This window comes from Equus caballus, chromosome 20 (assembly GCF_041296265.1).
Source record: "Equus caballus isolate H_3958 breed thoroughbred chromosome 20, TB-T2T, whole genome shotgun sequence".
Classification (NCBI taxonomy): Eukaryota; Metazoa; Chordata; class Mammalia; order Perissodactyla; family Equidae; genus Equus; species Equus caballus.
In genome coordinates, this window is record NC_091703.1 from 37,852,258 (window position 1) to 37,868,191 (window position 15,934).

General features: G+C 60.3%; 1 protein-coding gene across 8 annotated transcripts in view; it reads right to left on the bottom strand.

Moving 5' to 3' along the window:
- GRM4 (glutamate metabotropic receptor 4) overlaps positions 1–13,994 on the bottom strand; it is a 116,004-nt gene extending 102,010 nt beyond the window's left edge. For 4 of the 8 annotated variants that reach the window (XM_023624744.2, XM_023624742.2, XM_023624738.2 and 1 more), the window contains exons 1-2: positions 12,503–13,162; positions 862–1,759 (exon numbers count right to left, since the gene is read on the bottom strand). In XM_023624744.2, coding sequence (XP_023480512.1) covers positions 862–1,380 — 519 coding nt within the window. In that variant the 5' untranslated portion in view covers positions 1,381–1,759; positions 12,503–13,162. Of the gene's footprint in view, positions 1–861; positions 1,760–10,160; positions 10,260–12,502; positions 13,267–13,807 lie in introns of those variants that run through there. The other 4 variants (XM_023624740.2, XM_070245413.1, XM_070245414.1 and 1 more) reach the window with 4 other exon arrangements.
- Between the last annotated feature and the right edge of the window lie 1,940 nt (positions 13,995–15,934).

Genomic DNA, 15,934 nt, shown 5'->3' on the forward strand with positions numbered 1-15,934 from the left:
TCAGCAGCTCTTGCCCCAGGAAGAGAGGAAGGGAGGCGGCAGGGAGGAATTCCAGAAGGAAAGGGGGAAAGGGAGAAAGGTGCGCAGGGAAGAAGGGCAGAAGGGAGGAAATGAGCTGGGGAAGCTGGGTTCGGGGCCGAGGGCCCCAGAAACAGGGGCCACCTGCTCCCTCCAGGCCTTCCCCCCCCCGCCCCCGACCTCAACTGCATTCTCTGCAGGCCCGGTAGCCCAACACCCCATCCAAAAATCAGGACACCATTTCTAGACATAATCTTGGGGTACAGCAGGAGGGCCAGGCGGGGCTTTCTCAACTACCCAGAAGAAAAACATAGCTTTCTTGGGAATTGAAATTATTTGAAAACAACGACAAAACAAAAGTCTTGCTTTTTCTCCCTGGCAATCTCCAACGTTCATATGTTTCCATTCTATCTATCTGTCAATCTTTTGATCTGTCTTCCTTACTATCTACCTATATTTCTATCTATCCATCTGTCTGTCTTTTCATATATCTGTCCGCCTATCTCCTCCCCGCTTCCGTTGCTCGCCAGTACTTCCTTCTCCCCTCTTGGTTCAGAATTCCCTGCAGAGGAGCGAAGGTGACAAGGAGCCGCCCGCAGCAGATGCCATTTCAGCACCACGGCCAGCACCAGGCAGCCCCGTCCTCCCCAACGCCTTCGCTCTGCTGGATCTAAGCTCGTCCACAGGACTGCCCCAAAGTCTCAGATAACTGCTCCCAGGGAGAAACCCCGCGGAGTCAGGAAGAGAAGAGGAGAAAGGAGCTGGCCAGGGGGGCACCCTGGGCGTGGAGGGCTGGGGCTGCTGGTGGAAGACCATCTCTGGGGCCAACCGTCAGGCACTAACCTTGAAGAGGCGAAGGATGTTGGCCACCATGATGGAGACCGAGCTCCCTGACGCACCGATGACACCCACCACACGTTCAGGTTTGGTGATGATGGGTGGGCCACCACTGCCACAGCGGACCTCTGTGCCATCCTTCTCGATGAGCGCCTGCACAAAGGTCAGCGACTGCTCGAGGGCATGGGTGTCCCTGGAGCAGGTGTCCAGAATGCGGGCGCCCAGCGTGATGTTGGGCAGCAGGTCTGGGTCATTGTTGATGCGATCCAGAGCGAAGAGCATGGCCTCCAGCCGGTGGATGCCCTTTTCTTTCTTAAGCTCTCCACAGGCCTTGCCCTCTGAGCCCCGGCCGTGCACTGGGAACAGGCCTCCCAATGTGATGTCCCCATCTATGCGGATGGAATTCATGTGGGGGTGGCCCTTGGGCTTCCCCAGGGAGGAAGGCACCCAGGAGCCATAAAGGCTGAGGAGCAGGCAAAGGGGCAGCCGGGCCCACCACCAGCCCCAGCCTCTCTTCCCAGGCATCTCGGAAAGCCCTAGAGACCCATGAACGGCAGGCCCCACTCCTAGCCTTGGCAGGCCCCCGGCCCCACAGCCTGGGCGAGCATGGGCAGAGCCACCCCCACAAGTCTCTCCAGGGCAGCTTCAGCAGTGGGGTGGCTGAGGGCAGCTGACGGGATGAACCATGCCGGTGCTCCTTGCAGCTCAGGCAATGCTCAGTTGCCGGCACAATCCATGCCCACACGTGGCAGGGTGTGGCCGGGGCACAGCGAAGCTCTGGTCTCAGTCGCCACGTCCTGAAGGCCTGTTCTTGGTGGATGACTGTGAAAAGAGCAGAGTATTCCTAGCTTGGCGTCTCTTGGCATCAAGGAGAAAACAGCTCCAAGGCTCTTCTCCTACCAACCTTAGAAGGGAGAGAGAGAGAGAGAGTCAAACAGAAGCCCCGAGAAGACATTAGCTCTTCTGATCTCTCTCCAGGAGCCTGAGAGAAGGAGATGCTGGAAGGTATGGCCAAAGACTGCACAAATCTGACCCTGGTTTCCTCCCGGCAGCCGCTCAACTTTGGTTTAAATGAGAGCGCTTAAGGCAGAAATTAGGTTCTGCTTGACGATTTCTTAAGGCCTGTGCCCACTGCCACGCAAAGCCCGGGCATCAGAGAGCACACTCCCCAGGGAACAGCCTGGAACTGGCCTGGGAGGAAGAAGCGCCTTCCTCACCCTCACTCACTTGAAGGAGTAGAAGGAACCAGTTGCACTGGGCCCAGCCCCAATTTAGAGAAGAGGAAACTGAGGCCCCAAACAGGGGAGTCACACGGGTAGTGAGCAGAACACCGACTAGAACCCAGCTTCCCAGCTGCCAGCTCTGGAACCAGAGACACTCAGGCTCTTTGGGGACTCAGAGCCCAGGAAAGCTCACAGGGCCCCTGGAGAAGAAATCGGGCTGGAGCCGCTCACTGTGAAGGCCCGGGAGAAGCTGGGCTGTCAGGGTTCAGGATTCTCCCCCTAAATCAGGAAACGTGAGGTGGACCCTCCTGCTTCACATTTCCACCCCAGCTGCCCAGCTACCCCAGCCAGAGGGTAAACCCAGCGGCTCCCGAAGGAGCAGCCAGCCTCCTTTTCACCTGCTCGGCCTCCCTCCCCCTCCCTCTGTCTGAGGGTCTTCTCTCCCAGCTTCTCCATGGCCCCTTCTCTCTCCCCTCCTTCCCCACTCTGAGAGTGGGGCTCAGGTTACGGCCTGAGCCACCGCACATTATGATGATCATCGTCATTATTATTGTTGTTGTGATTAAATATTTATTTGCAAGGGTAGAAGAGAGAACACAGCTCTTCCTCATTCTCACTGCTAATTTGGGCTAATTTCCCCTGGGATCCCTTCCCTCGCCCCAGCCTCCCTGCTCCAAGCAGGCAACCTCCCTCCTCTCGGCTTAGGAGGCCACAGGGAGGAGGACTGGAAGCTGAGTCAGGGCTTGGCCGGAGAGCCCACCCCAAGGCCCCCGGCCCCATGGTCTTGTCAGCGAAGACCAGCAAGTCTCTTGCTCGTTCTGTGCCTCGGTTTCCTTAGCCATTTGGCAGAGGGGCTTGTGTTCAGATTGGGAGGTTTCCCTGGGGACGTGGTCCCTCTATCAAGGCCAAGCAGTGGTCCTGGAGCCACCCCTCTCCCACTTGTAATTCCCCCCCTAGAGGCCCTGACTGCTCCAGCTCCGGGGAAAGTCAGGGGAGGAGAGGGGATGGCACCCCAGACTCCAGCCTCAGCTCCTGGGCTTCTCCGGCAGTCCCTTCCGGAGCCTCACCTCACATCTGACCCCCTCATCAAAATGCTCCCTCCCCCATTAGCTTCTCAGAGGTCAAGCATACCGCTGTTAATTCTCCTTAGCCCCATTCTGCAGGTGAACCAGCAGCCCAGAGGCATCAAGTAACTCTCCCAACACAGCAAGTCAGGATGGGTGAGGACCCAAAGCCAGTGCCAGTCACACTGAGAGAGCCCTGGGGAGCACGCAGGAAAGCTTCCTAATGCGACCCTCACCCCTGAAGCCAGGATGCAGTGACAGGGGATGGGGGGGGCGGTGGAGGAGTCATCAGGGCTGTGGGGAGGGCTTAGAGCTGTTCCAACACAGCGGAGGGAGTGGGCACCCCTGAATGCAATAGTCATCAGCACGTACACGTTCATGGAGTGGGTTTATCACATCTCCTTCCCCGGTGGCTGTGGGGTGTAAGGGGATGTGGGTACTAGTCGCTGACGCCAGGACTACTAGGCAATTCCAAAATGAGAAACTGGAGGAGCCTTAGACAAGTCCCACAGTCCTGCCACTGCCCTGCTGGAGGCGGGCATGTCCCCTAGAGCATCCTCAGCTTCAGAATCTGTAAAATAGGTGGGTTGGAATAAGATCCAGTCTGGGAGCCATACTGTCTCTGCAGGGCCATTTTCAGTTGTCACAGTGATGGGAGGGAGTCACCTACTAGCCTACGTCCAGGCAGGGGTCAGAGACGCCGTGGGTGGGACAAGCTGCACAATGAAACACGGTCTTGTCCAAATGCCAACAGTGCTCCGGGGAGAAATAGCAGCCAACGACAACATATTGCCATGTGCCAGGCACTGTCCTAGTGCTTTGCTCACTTCCTCTCAGGTCATGCTCACATCCCCATGAGCTAGGGGTATTTTTATCCCTACCTCACGGATGAGGGAGCCAAGGTACTGAACCTCTGATAGTCACATAGCCGGGGACACAGAGCTGTGCAGGCTGCCCCTGCCCCGTCCACTCCACTGCACTGGCCCGGAGGGTCTCTCGGCCCTGCCCAGTTCTAACAACCTGGGAGCTCAGGCTTGGTTTTCCCGAATTTCAAATGGAGGGATTTGGGGCATCATGACAGGCCCTGTGCTGAGGCTTGGAGGTTCAGGCTGGGAGAGCAATGCACAGCAGCTTCTGACAGTCGGGCCCTGCTCAGGCTTCTAGATCCCTCGTGATGGCTCAACACTGGCTTCTCCTTGAAGTCTGCGCCCTCTGGGCTGAGCAGTGTGCACACACAGGCACATGGACACACACACACCATACAGACACACACACACATGAGCGCACGCACACACGGGAAGGACAGAGGCCACATGGGGGAAGGAGGCAAATAACTTGCAGGATTAGAACCCAGGCCTTGCCCCAAGCTGGTCAGGCTGTCCACAAGGCCTCTCTCCAGGGGACTGGGTCCCAGCCCAACTACAGCGCGTCCCACTCCCTCCCTCAGCCCTCTCAGGCCTGCCTTTTCTGAGCTTCTCCAATGAGCTGGGCAAATGCTGCCTCTTTTAGCCTCCCTTCCTTCCTTTGATCATGTAACAGGAACAAGGGAAAAGTAAAAATACCGAGTGAGTGAAAGGAGCCACCAAGAGCAGAGGCTGGGGGTGGGGCGGGAGAGGGGCGGGAGAGGAGCCAGGCTGATCTCCCTTCCCCCACCAGGCTGCCTCCAGCTGCAGGGGAGGGCAGGGCCAGCTGGGGTGGGGGGGCTTGGAGCCCTCAGACCACCTCCCCCCAAGTCCAAAACAGCCAAAAGCTCAAACGTGGGATAGTTAGGGGGGACCCCTCCCCAGGTGAAATCACCAGGATGGCTGCAGGGCCAAGCCAGCGTGGCCCCCAGGTGGGTCTCTTCCCCGTCTCCTTCACTCTGCCTCCCCTTCCCTCCTCTCCCCTCCAGCCCCTGCATATTCATCCCCTCTCTGGGCCTTGCTAGATTCTTTGGCTCCAGGGAAGGACAGGGCCAGACAGGAAGGGATGAGGAGCAGAAGAAGAGCACGTAGTCATCGCCACACAGCAAGAGTCCACCGGCGAGCAGCATTTTCTAGAACATTCTCTCCAGTGAAGGGGATGTGAGGGGAACTGGAGGAATGACCACAGTTTACCCTTTCACCCCCAGCCCAGCCACCCCCACCGTCTCAGGGCCCCTCTGAAATAGGAGGGCCTGCATAGAGGAACTCCCCAGACCCGCCTCAGTGACCCCTTCCAAGGCCTAACAAGCAGGAGTTCCCTGCTCCTCCCATGTCTAATGGAAATCCTGCCCTCGGCAACCAGGGCCCGAGCCAGAAGGAACCACAAACCACAGAACCACCACCAGACCCAGAGAGCTACCGGGATTTACCAAACTCCAATTCAGTCTTCACTGAGCTTCTTTCTGTTCTCCCAAAACTAAGGAAGTAGAATTCTCCCAGACACCAAAACAAAGCAAAACAAAGGGCAGAGTCAGAGGGAAAGACCTGCCTCGGGGGCAGAACCCAACGGCTAGGATGGCTCCTGTGTTCAGCCCTCTGAGGGAAATCGCAGCTCCTGGCTCCGCCACAGGCCAGCCCCTCAGGGTTCAGCGAAGAGGCCTGGCCTGTCCCCATCCCCTGTCCCCCACCTTCCTTGGGCCTCTGAATCCCACTGTCCTGCTGGCAGCCCCTTCCCTCAGCTTTCCCCGTGCTCCCTCCAGCATTATTTCATCTCTGTTCACCTTTGCCTCCACTGGCCCAGCCCGGCCCAGTGCTCAGAAGAGCTGGGACTTGTGAATGGAGGCGTGGAGTCTGTTTTGAATCTCCCGAGCTGTTTAGAGGCCTCATCGCCCATATCTCACGTTTCCACAGAAGGAGGGGCTGGCCAAAGGGGGAACTGAGGGAGAACCTGAGGCTCCTCACCACCTTCCTATAACTCCCCCCACCCATGGGAGGCTGTGTGGCCCCGAGACACTACCCTGCAAGCCACCTGTGGCCCCCTCTCCCCCATCCCCCTTGGGACCCCGCACAGGCTGGGCAGAGGTGTGGTTTGCTGGACAGTCTCCTCTCAAATGGACAGGCCTAGACCCAGGGAGCAGGTACTCAGAAGCAGTGCCCACCCAGCTGCCCCAGTGACAAAGCCCATACTTTGATTTCCACCTGGACGATTCCGGGTCCATGGGGACATGGGATGACCAATTAGCGCCCTCAAACGGTACCAGCACAGCCCCCTCCCCAGCTGGACCACAATAACTTGAAGGCATCCTGTCATACTCGCGGTATCTCTGCATCCCACCGGCACGGCGCCCAGCATCCCCGCTCAGCATGTGTGGAAGTGAACGAAGGAGGCGATGTGAATGAATGATTCCTGGGTGCTTTCCACCCCTCCCCCGGGTAGTCTATTTCTGTATTAAGAGGACAAACAGCCCTGCTCCCAGGCACTGGCCCAGCCCTGGCCACGTTCTAAGAGCAAGGAGGAAGGTGCAGTGGAGGTCTGGGCCGGGGACCCCCTTCCTTTCACTTTCCTGAGCCACCCCTGCTCGCCAGCCTGGATCCTGGATCAGGAATTTGCCCAAGTTCAGAAACCCCAGACCTCACTTCACAAGCCATCCCCCTCTGTTCCAGCAAAACGACAAGAGTGGGATGCAGAGGAGATAGGTTCTGTGCTCGGCATGTGGTGAGCAGCGGAGAAACACCTGTGGAAGGGAAGGAGGGAGGAGGGGAGGGATGGAAGAAGTAAGTCCTTAGCTTAATACCAATGGAAACTAAGGAAAGGAAAACTTTAAATCCATCACCCCATGATTCCCTCCAGCCTCCTCCCTGGGATGCTCACCCTTCAAGTAGCAACGGAAATCCTTCCTCCTCCAGGAAGGTTGCCCTGATTATTCCAGTTCCCATTATCTCCTTCCTCTACAATTAATGCGATAAAGCCTCTTTCTGTTATTTGTCACTGAGAAGCCTGGGAGCACATTAAGGGCCTGTGTGGACAGCACCGACCTCATCTCTGTATCCCCTTTGCCTAGCCCAAGGCTCAGAACACAGGAGAGTCTCAATAAATGACCAGACAGAGCCGGGTCCCCACCCAGAGCCAGCATGGCAGCCACCCCCTCCGAGGCAGAGTCCGGGGCAGGGGGTCTGCAGCAGCAATCCGGGTCCACGGACAGGGACTCAGACCTTGCACTGAATTCTTACGAACCACTTGCACGGTCAGCACAGAACACGATCCCTTCTGCCGCGACCATTCAGTTATTCAACAAGTCATCAGAACAAGTGCTGAGCAGCCACTGTCTGCCAGGCTCTGCTCTGTGCACTGGGGAAACCGCAGGGAAGGAAAGACATCCCTGCGGAGCCAACGCCCCGGTGGCGATGGCACAGGAGAGACCATTAGATACAGCTACACACAGATATGCGGCACTTCAGCGAATTGAGGGGCTATCAAGAAAAGAAGGCAGGTGAGGAGACAGGGAAGGACCCAGAAGGGCTTTTTCAGAAAAACACAGGGAAGGCTTCTCTGAGGAGGTGGCTTTGGAGTAAAGATTAAAAACAGTGAAGGCATTAGCCATGAATCTGGGAGGAAAGCGTCCCATGTAGAGAGAACAGCAAGTGCAAAAGCCCTGAGGTGGGCATGAGCTTGACATTCATTGTTCAAAGAACAGCAAGGAGGCCAACATGACTGGAGGGCAGTGAGAAGGGGGAGAGGCAGAGGAGGTCAAAGAGGGCACTGAGCACGAGATCAAGCAGGACCTGTGGGCCACAGCGTGGTGGATGGAGCAATGAGGGCCCACAGGAGGGATGAGAGCATAGCGATATGACAAGCCCCATGACAGGAGAAACCTGAGGCTCAGAGGGCAGTCACCTGCTAAGGCCACAGTGGCTCACAACAGCTGGAGGGTGAAGCAAGCACATCTCATCGGCCCTCGGTCCACAGTTCAGCCCATGAAGCACCCAGCCCTGACCTTCCCCGTCTCCCAGAGCCAGGGGGCCAGCCACCAAGCTCAGGCTAGCCCAGATCCCCACCAACCCGCAGCCCCACTTCTGTGCAGACCCTCAGGCCCCTCCTGTCCACCCCAACTCACTGCACCCCCACGTGCCACCCCACCCCCAGTTTTCAGGCACAAGACCCAAGTGGGCAAGAGTCTTTGTCTGCAGCTGTTACTATTGTCCTTAAATCAGAGCTCCCCCACTTGGCACTCCCCAGGCCCCCGGCTTAGCGAACCAACATCCAAACTCCACTGTCTCGCACAGCTGTGAACAGAATGACAGCCGTGGGTGGGACTTCCATCCCTAGGCCATGCTGAGGCCAGGCACGCAGAAGGGGCAGCGACATCTGAGAAGCAATCACCCGCCAGAAACTTAAGAATCCAGGTCAAGTCCCCGATCTTTATTTCTGTATTCAAATCTAAAAATAACCCTGTAGCAACGACAGTGTTTTTACTAGAAGACATGCCCCCAACCAGAAAACAGGTCCAGGGGCTGGTTTCTGTGCCCTGAGGACCGGAGGGTAACTGGGTAGACCAAGTGTGGGGGACAGGACAGGACCCGAACCTCCTGGTCCTGATGCCGGCGGCCCCGCCTGGGACAAGCGGGGGCCGAGCTCTCCTGGGACTCACCATTGTCACAGCCAAGGGGGGGCCAGCGCTTTCTCCAGGGGAACAGAGCTTTAACTAGACACCACAGCTGGCTCGGCCCTGTGGCTCGGCCCCAAAATGGCACAGGCTGTCACTACAGCTTGGCATTTCCCAATTACCACAGATAATATCCACCTTAATTGAAAGGGGGTCCAGATAATGTCATTATGCACAGCATTCCCCAATTTATTTAATATACGTGTGTACACATATATTTCTGCCTCGCTGCTGCCACGAGATTGCTAAACGGTGAGGTTAATAATAAAACATTTCGACAGGAGTCATCCGCTTTAATTTAAGGGGTGATTCTCACTGTCCCTGTGGTGCTCGTTTTTCCAAGGAGCCAAGGGATACCAGGACAGGCTGGCAGAGGCTGCCTCAGGCCCGCGGGCTAGGAGGCAGGCTAGGAGGCAGGGCTGGCAGCCCCACGGGCTGGGCATCATCTTTTCTAAGCAAGTTCCATCACTACACCTCCCTTCCAGAAGCAGGGTCAGGCAGGGAAAGAGAGGTGGAGGGGAGTAGCGGGCAACCGAGGCAGAAGCCCCCAGAGCCAACTCCAGGACCGGCGGGAGAAGGAAGCTCCTTGGGAATGCGGAGCGGCTGGGAGGCAGCAAGCAGGGAGACGGTCAGTGGGAGAGAGGCAGAGCGAGCAGACAGAGGGAGGCCGGAGATGGTACAGGGCCAGGAAAGAAACGGAGCTGCCAGGAGCGAGGGGACGGGCAGCCTGCACTCTGCAAGGCCAAAGGCAGTGAAATCTCTAAATTAATTCTTGATAGTCCCCTGCTAACTGGGGCAGAGTTGACAGGAAAACGAACCCTCCCTGCTCTCTCCGGGAGCTGACACCAGGCAGAAAGCAGGTGTCCTCTGCTCCAGGCCCACTGCCCCCCAGGGGAAGCCCCTTGGCGCCCTCCCTCCAGTTGGCCTGGACAGCTGGCAACTCTTCTGCCAGCCCCAGCGAGCAGCGCCGGAGCCCAGATGCCAGTGCCCCCCACGCCTTCTCCGGGCGGCACAGGCAGCTCCCACTCTGCAGAAACGAGATAACCTTCCAGCCAGCAGCCAGCGGGCCCAGCTGCCCAGGCTGCCAGCGGGGCCTGCCCACTGCAAAGTTGGGTTCTAGGCCCAGCAGAGGAGGACAGTGGGGGTGAGCAGATGTCTTGGGCTGGGTGGTAATTAGGGGCTGCCGGCTCCACACTTGTCTAGCGGAGAGGATGCGCCTACTGGCTGTAATTATAAAGCTCAGAAGCCTGTGCATCCTGGTCCCATCTCTTCCTGCCAGCTGTCCCCCTGCAGTGGGGTGGGTCCCGGTGTGGCCAAGCATCCTGGAGGTTGGGCTGGGGAGCCCCCAGGAAGGGGGTGGGGGCCGTAGAGCCCCTCTGGCCTGGCCGGTCCCCTGACCCTTCTGGGTAACACACTGCTCACTCACACCTCACCACCGGCCCTCTCACCTACCTCGGCTGCCTGCCTGCCGCTGTGCAAGGCGCTCCCTCCTGGAGACGTCACGCCTCCAACAGAATGAAGCCGCCCAGACGCAAGTTGGGGGAGGAGGCATGAGGGAGGGAGGGAGGGAGGAGCGGCCTACGGCCTACGCTAGGCTACTAAGGCCGAGAAAGCGGCTCAACTCCTGAAATGCTCCCCACTGCCTGTGCGGGACCTGCTCTGTGTGACATGCTGCATGCCCCCCACCATCCCGTACACCTCCCCTGAAAACCCACCATCACTAGAGCACTTCTTTGGGATCAGCATTGCCGTCTTCCTCTCTGGGTCGCTATTAAATGCAAACATCCCTGAGAGGGGTAGCCATTGAAGTGACGAAGACCTCAGGGAGGGATCATTTTTTGGCATTTTTGTCCCTGAGAGGTGTGACAGTGTTGACAGGTAGGGGAAAGTTTAAGACTGAAAGGACAGAAGTTGGGGGGACGTGAAGACAGTGGGCACCTGATTCATAAGTGGGCAGGCATGCCCAGCCAGGGCTGAGCAGAGGCTCACGGGCACCGTCCCCAAAGGCCGCCGCCATCCCAAGGACAGGTCTCTGACTAAGGGCTGGAGAGGCCCTCCAGGAAATGGTCCTCTGGGGGGCCAGGGAGAGGGACAAGGGCTCTGACCCCCACTCTCCACTGTAGACAGGCCCTCTTCAGAGGCCCTGGCCACTAGCCCCTAGGGCCTGCCCAGGACAAGTGACAAGCCCCTTGCCCAGTGCGTGACCACACCCAGGAGCCTCCAGACTCCTCTGCAGGAATTCTCTCCGCCACCTCAGGAAAGGTCCTCAGGAAAGGCTCCTGCAGGTCCTCAGCTCTTCAGGGACGTTCTCCTACCGCCTAGGCCCCAAGGCCTCTGAGGAGCTGAATATGCACACCCAGAGCCTGAGGCCAGCACCCCATGTGGGTCTGCAGGAAAGTGGGGCAGGCCCAGGCGCATCCTGGGGGACTGGGGAGATGGGAAGTAGAACATTCTTCAGTTCCACCATGCCGGCCCCAGGGATGTGAGGCTGTGGGAATAGGGTACTCAGTATGGAGACTCTCAGGGTGCCTGAAGCCCTGCCTGCCCTGAGCCCCCACTGTCATCCTAGGATGGAGGAGGGGAGTGACTGTGATGGGAACACACACACACACATACACACACAAACACACACTACTCCCTCCCCCATCACAGAAGGCTTTCTGCCAGACTGACAGAGGAGCAGACAGACTAACCACCAGCTCCAACAGACACGTGGCTTCGGGCACCCCACTAGGCAAGCCCCGCTCAGTCCCACACAGCGGCTTTCTCCCGCACCAGGGGCAGGGACGGTGAGAGGGGGGGAAGATGCAAGAAGCCTCCTCCAAAAAGGGCCGAAAGTCTCAAGGCGGGGGTGTCACTCGTGGCCTCGGGGCAGGGGGCGCTCGTACGTTCGGGCCTCAGGACTCCCCGCCGCCGCCACGGCAGCCCCGTTTCAGCACAAACAGCCTCAGACCGCCCCGGTGCGGGGGCGCCTCTCTCAGTCGGGCCTCCACCTCCCAGCCCCGCCCCCGCGCGGGGAGGGGGCGCTTCCAGCTCTCCGGCGCCGGGGAAGCCCGACCCCGGAGGGGACCCCCCAACACACACACACACACACTCACACACACACACACACAGCCCGGCTGGCCGCGTTAGGGACACCGGATCATCAGCGTCCCGGAGACGGTCGGTCACGAGTGTTCGAGCGGCACCTGACCCTGAAGTCCCGGGGCCGCGGGGAGACCCCAGACCCTGAAGTGCCGTCCCAACCCGCCGCGGCCGCGAGCAAGGCGGGCGCCGGGCTCCGGCCGGCGGCGAAGGCGGCGCTGGGGCGGCCACGGGAGTGGGACGCAGTGCCGGCGAAAGGAGCCGAGGCGCGCGAGGCTGGCGCTGCCCTCCCGCCGGGAGACGGCGGGGAAGGGGTGCCAACGATGCCCCGCGCCCCCGCCGGCCCTGCCTCTCCGCAGAGGGGGCGCGCTAGTGCCGCCGCCCCCACCTGAGAGCTGGCACGGCCCCCCACCCGGGAGAACCTGACATAACCCCCACACACAGGGACACTTTCCCCCAGGCCCGCTGCCCCATTCCCTCCCTTGGGGGCATTCGGAAAGCCAGCCCCAGCCCCGAGGGAAGACCCTCCAGCCCGGGCCCGCGCCCTCCAGCCCCGAGGGCTCCGGGGCGCCGGCCCTCCTCCGGGCAGCCCGGAGCGCGAGAGCTCGTCAGAGGCCACCTCCCCGACCCCGGTGTCCCCGCCGCAGCCCGCGCCCCAGAGGCCGGAGGGCACTGTCCCCTCTGCCCGTTCCCCGCGGGCCACAACTCACCGCGCGCCGGCGAGGTCTGAGCCGCGGCGAGGGGTCGGCTGCGCGCCCGCCCGCCCCGGGGACGCAGGGAGGCGGCGGCCGGATCCTCGGTTCTCCCGGCGCCCGGAGCCCGGGCCGCGGCGGGCGGCGCTGACGCTGCGGACCGAGCCGGGCGCGGAGCCGCCCGGAGTCCGGGACGCAGCGGAGATGAGCAGGCGGCCGCCCCGCCAGAGCCGCCGCGAAGCGCGCGGCGTGCGGCTGCTGCTCCGGCGAGAGCGAGCGAGGCAGGGAGCGCGGCGAGCCCTGCCCCGGCCGCCGCGGAGCCCAACGTCCGAGCCGGGCGGGCGGGCGAGGCGGCTCCGGGGAGCGGGGTCCGGCCGAGGGCTCCGCGCTGGGAAGGGAGCGGAGCGGGAGCCAAGCAGCGCGCGCAGCCGGCCGAGATGCGGGCGCCCGGCGGCGCCGCGGCAGCGACAGCAGCAGCAGCAGAAGGAAAAAATGAGAGCGAGCGAGAGAGCGCGCTGGAGAGCGAGCGAGAGCCAGGAAGAGCAAGGGAGACGCGGAGAGGGGAGGCTGCGGGAGGGGGCGGGGGCGCCCGGGAGCGCGAGGGGGCGCGGGGACCGCAGCCGCTCGGCCCTGGCACCCACTGCCGCTGCCGCACTCGAGAAGGCGCAAGCCCAGCCCGGCAAGTTTGCGCCGCTAGTGCGGGCAGAGCGCGCGGCGCTTCCGCTGGCCTTTTAAAGAGAGAGCGCCCGGGAACCCACCCCCGACCCCGCACCTCCACAGCCGGAAGGCTGGGGCTCTCGAAGCGCCCCGCCACCCCTCCACACCCGCCCCGCCATCTGCTCGCGGTCCCACCACGCCCCACCGGCGCCCTCTCCTGGAAGCCCCCTGCTCCCTCTTACATTCCCCCTCCCTCCCCCGGGGCGAGTGTCAGCTCTTTGACCCAGAGGATGTGGCAGGGACCCCTCCTGACCCCAAAGGTCGGGGGTCAGAGAACACACCCTCCTCCCACATACCCTGAGAAGTACAGCAAAGCACAGCACCGCAGAGGGGCTGCACTCCCCCCACCCCCGTGCGTCACCAGAGCCCCCACCTGCAGGGCCGCTTCTCACACATTCGTGCGCACGTGGCCTGTGCCCCCATGTGGCACGTTCATTTGCACGCCCCACTGCTCCTGGTTTGAGCAGATGACACAGGGAAACTGAGGCCCAGTGAGGCGATTCCACTTGCCCCTGGTCACACAGCCTGTCAGGGGGCCCTTTCCACTGAGGCCCACTCCACCCCAGAAGCCCACCAGGCTAGGGGGACCCCGGCCCCATGGCTCACCGCCCGCTGGTCTCCCTCCAGCACTGGTTTGCAAAGTGTAACAGGTGGCCTGGCTGGCAGACTGGAGGCAGCCTGGGGAAAAATCCCTCAGCTAGGGAGGAGCTGGAGCCCCAGCTCTCCTCCTTCCCAGGGGGGCTGTGAAAACTCCCAGGAGAGGGCTGGCCTCAGAGGCAGGCAGAGGAGGAAGAGCGGGAGGGAGCCGTGAAGCCCTCTTAGGATTACAAGAGCAGCTCTCCCAGACTGCAGAAGCGCCTTCAATTAGAGCCGTGACGTGTGACTGTCCTTGTCCCAGAGATGGTGCTCAGCACGACGCCAGGGAACTGGGAGGAGAGAGTGGTGGCCAGTGGCCTCCCTCCCCATCAGTACCTCAGTCCTCCTGGCTGACTTACGGAGTGCCACCCTGTGCTCAACTGCCACCAGTGCTGAGGGAACTCAGCCCCTTCACAGCCCAACCCCAGTTTCCACAGATAACCCCTTCCAGGTCAGGGGAATGTCGAGGGGGTCTGGGAATAGCAGTGCCTACCCTTTCTCCCTCCGCACCCCTTCTGCAACATCTCTGCCCTTTCCAAAGACCCGCTCGGGCGCCCCTCCTCCAGAATTCCAGACCACGCCAGGCCGGAAGCACGTCTTGTTCACTGTGGTTCATCCAGTGCCTGGCACCATGCCAGGCCCATAGTGGGAGCTCAGTGAATGTTTGGTGAATGAACAAATGTTGGCAAAGCATGAACTCCTTGCTGTCACGTGTAATGGCCCCAAATACATGTCTCATTTACCCAGTCAGACCGAAGTCTCGGATGGAAGGGCCTACATCATGCATTTATTCATGCCTTTTCTCTATGCAGCCTGCACTCATGGAGATCCTGCTCCACTCCCAGGCCTGGGACTACACAAACGACTGAACGCTGCCTTGCCCTTGAGGAGCGCACCCCGGCCACGTGCACCTCAGCACAACAAATTTTATAAAGACACAAGCTGAGGCCACCACGGCTCCGCTGTCAGCGGCTCTGCCCAGCCAAGTGTGCGCTGTTCGGGACTCGCAGGAACCTCAAGTCACTCCTGGAGAGGCTGTGTCCTTGGGAACAGCCTGCCTGGGTTCAAACCAAACCCCACTGGTGCCTGGGTACCCCCGCCCCGGGCCCCTCAGGTTCCTTCCTGCAGAACAAGGAGCTGGAGGCTGGCCTCAGAGCAGAGGCTCCGGGATGGCGTGCATGAAGCTACCAGCTGAGGGGGTGCTGGGGGCTCAAATTCAGCCTGCCCGGGGCGTGACAAGTGACAGGTCCTCTCTTGAGGCTGTGTCTGCCCAAAAGATGGGAGCCCTCTGTCTGGCTCAAGCAAAGGTACCATACGGGCTACACCTGGGCCCTAGTGGCAAGGCAGTCACCAAAAAGGGAAGTTCTTTTGGACTAATGTATACACAGCACCCAGTCCTGTGTTGAGATGCGCATAAGTGGGAGACACTGCGGTTTTTAACACAGAATATAGTCCTCCATATCCTTCTGTTGAATCAATGAATGGATGAATGAATGAATGAAACTGAAAATAGATGGGCCATGGTTTATTGAGAGCCAAAACTCAGCCCCCAGCCACTGTCCCCACCCCCTGCCCCTCAGTGTTGCCTTCGCTCCGGCCATAATTATCCCGCCCCCACCCCCCAGCAGCTGTGTGGCAGAAGGCTGGGCAGGCTATATTTTTCAGGGGTTAAAAAAAGAAACACTGTTGGCTGGCAGATGGCTGAGTTTGTGGACTCGTCCAGTTTGAAGGTTCCCAGCCTGAGGCCCAGCTCTTCTCGGCAGCCGTCCTGGGCCCCCCCCAGGCCTCCAGGCCTTCCAGACCCAGAGTGGTCAGGCCTCCCGCCCTCACCTGGGAGCCCCGGCCTGGTCCAGCAGGGACACTGTTGCTGATGTCCCTCTTGCTGACCTTGGGGCTGACTTGACTTATCATGGAGACAGACACACAGAAACACACAGACACACACACACTCACATACATAGAGACATGTTCAGATACAGACACACACAGAGACACACATACATACACGACCACACACAGAGAGAAAGACACCCTCGGACACAGACACACACACAGACACGCTCGCACACACCTCAAGGAACTTCAATTGTTGTCCCC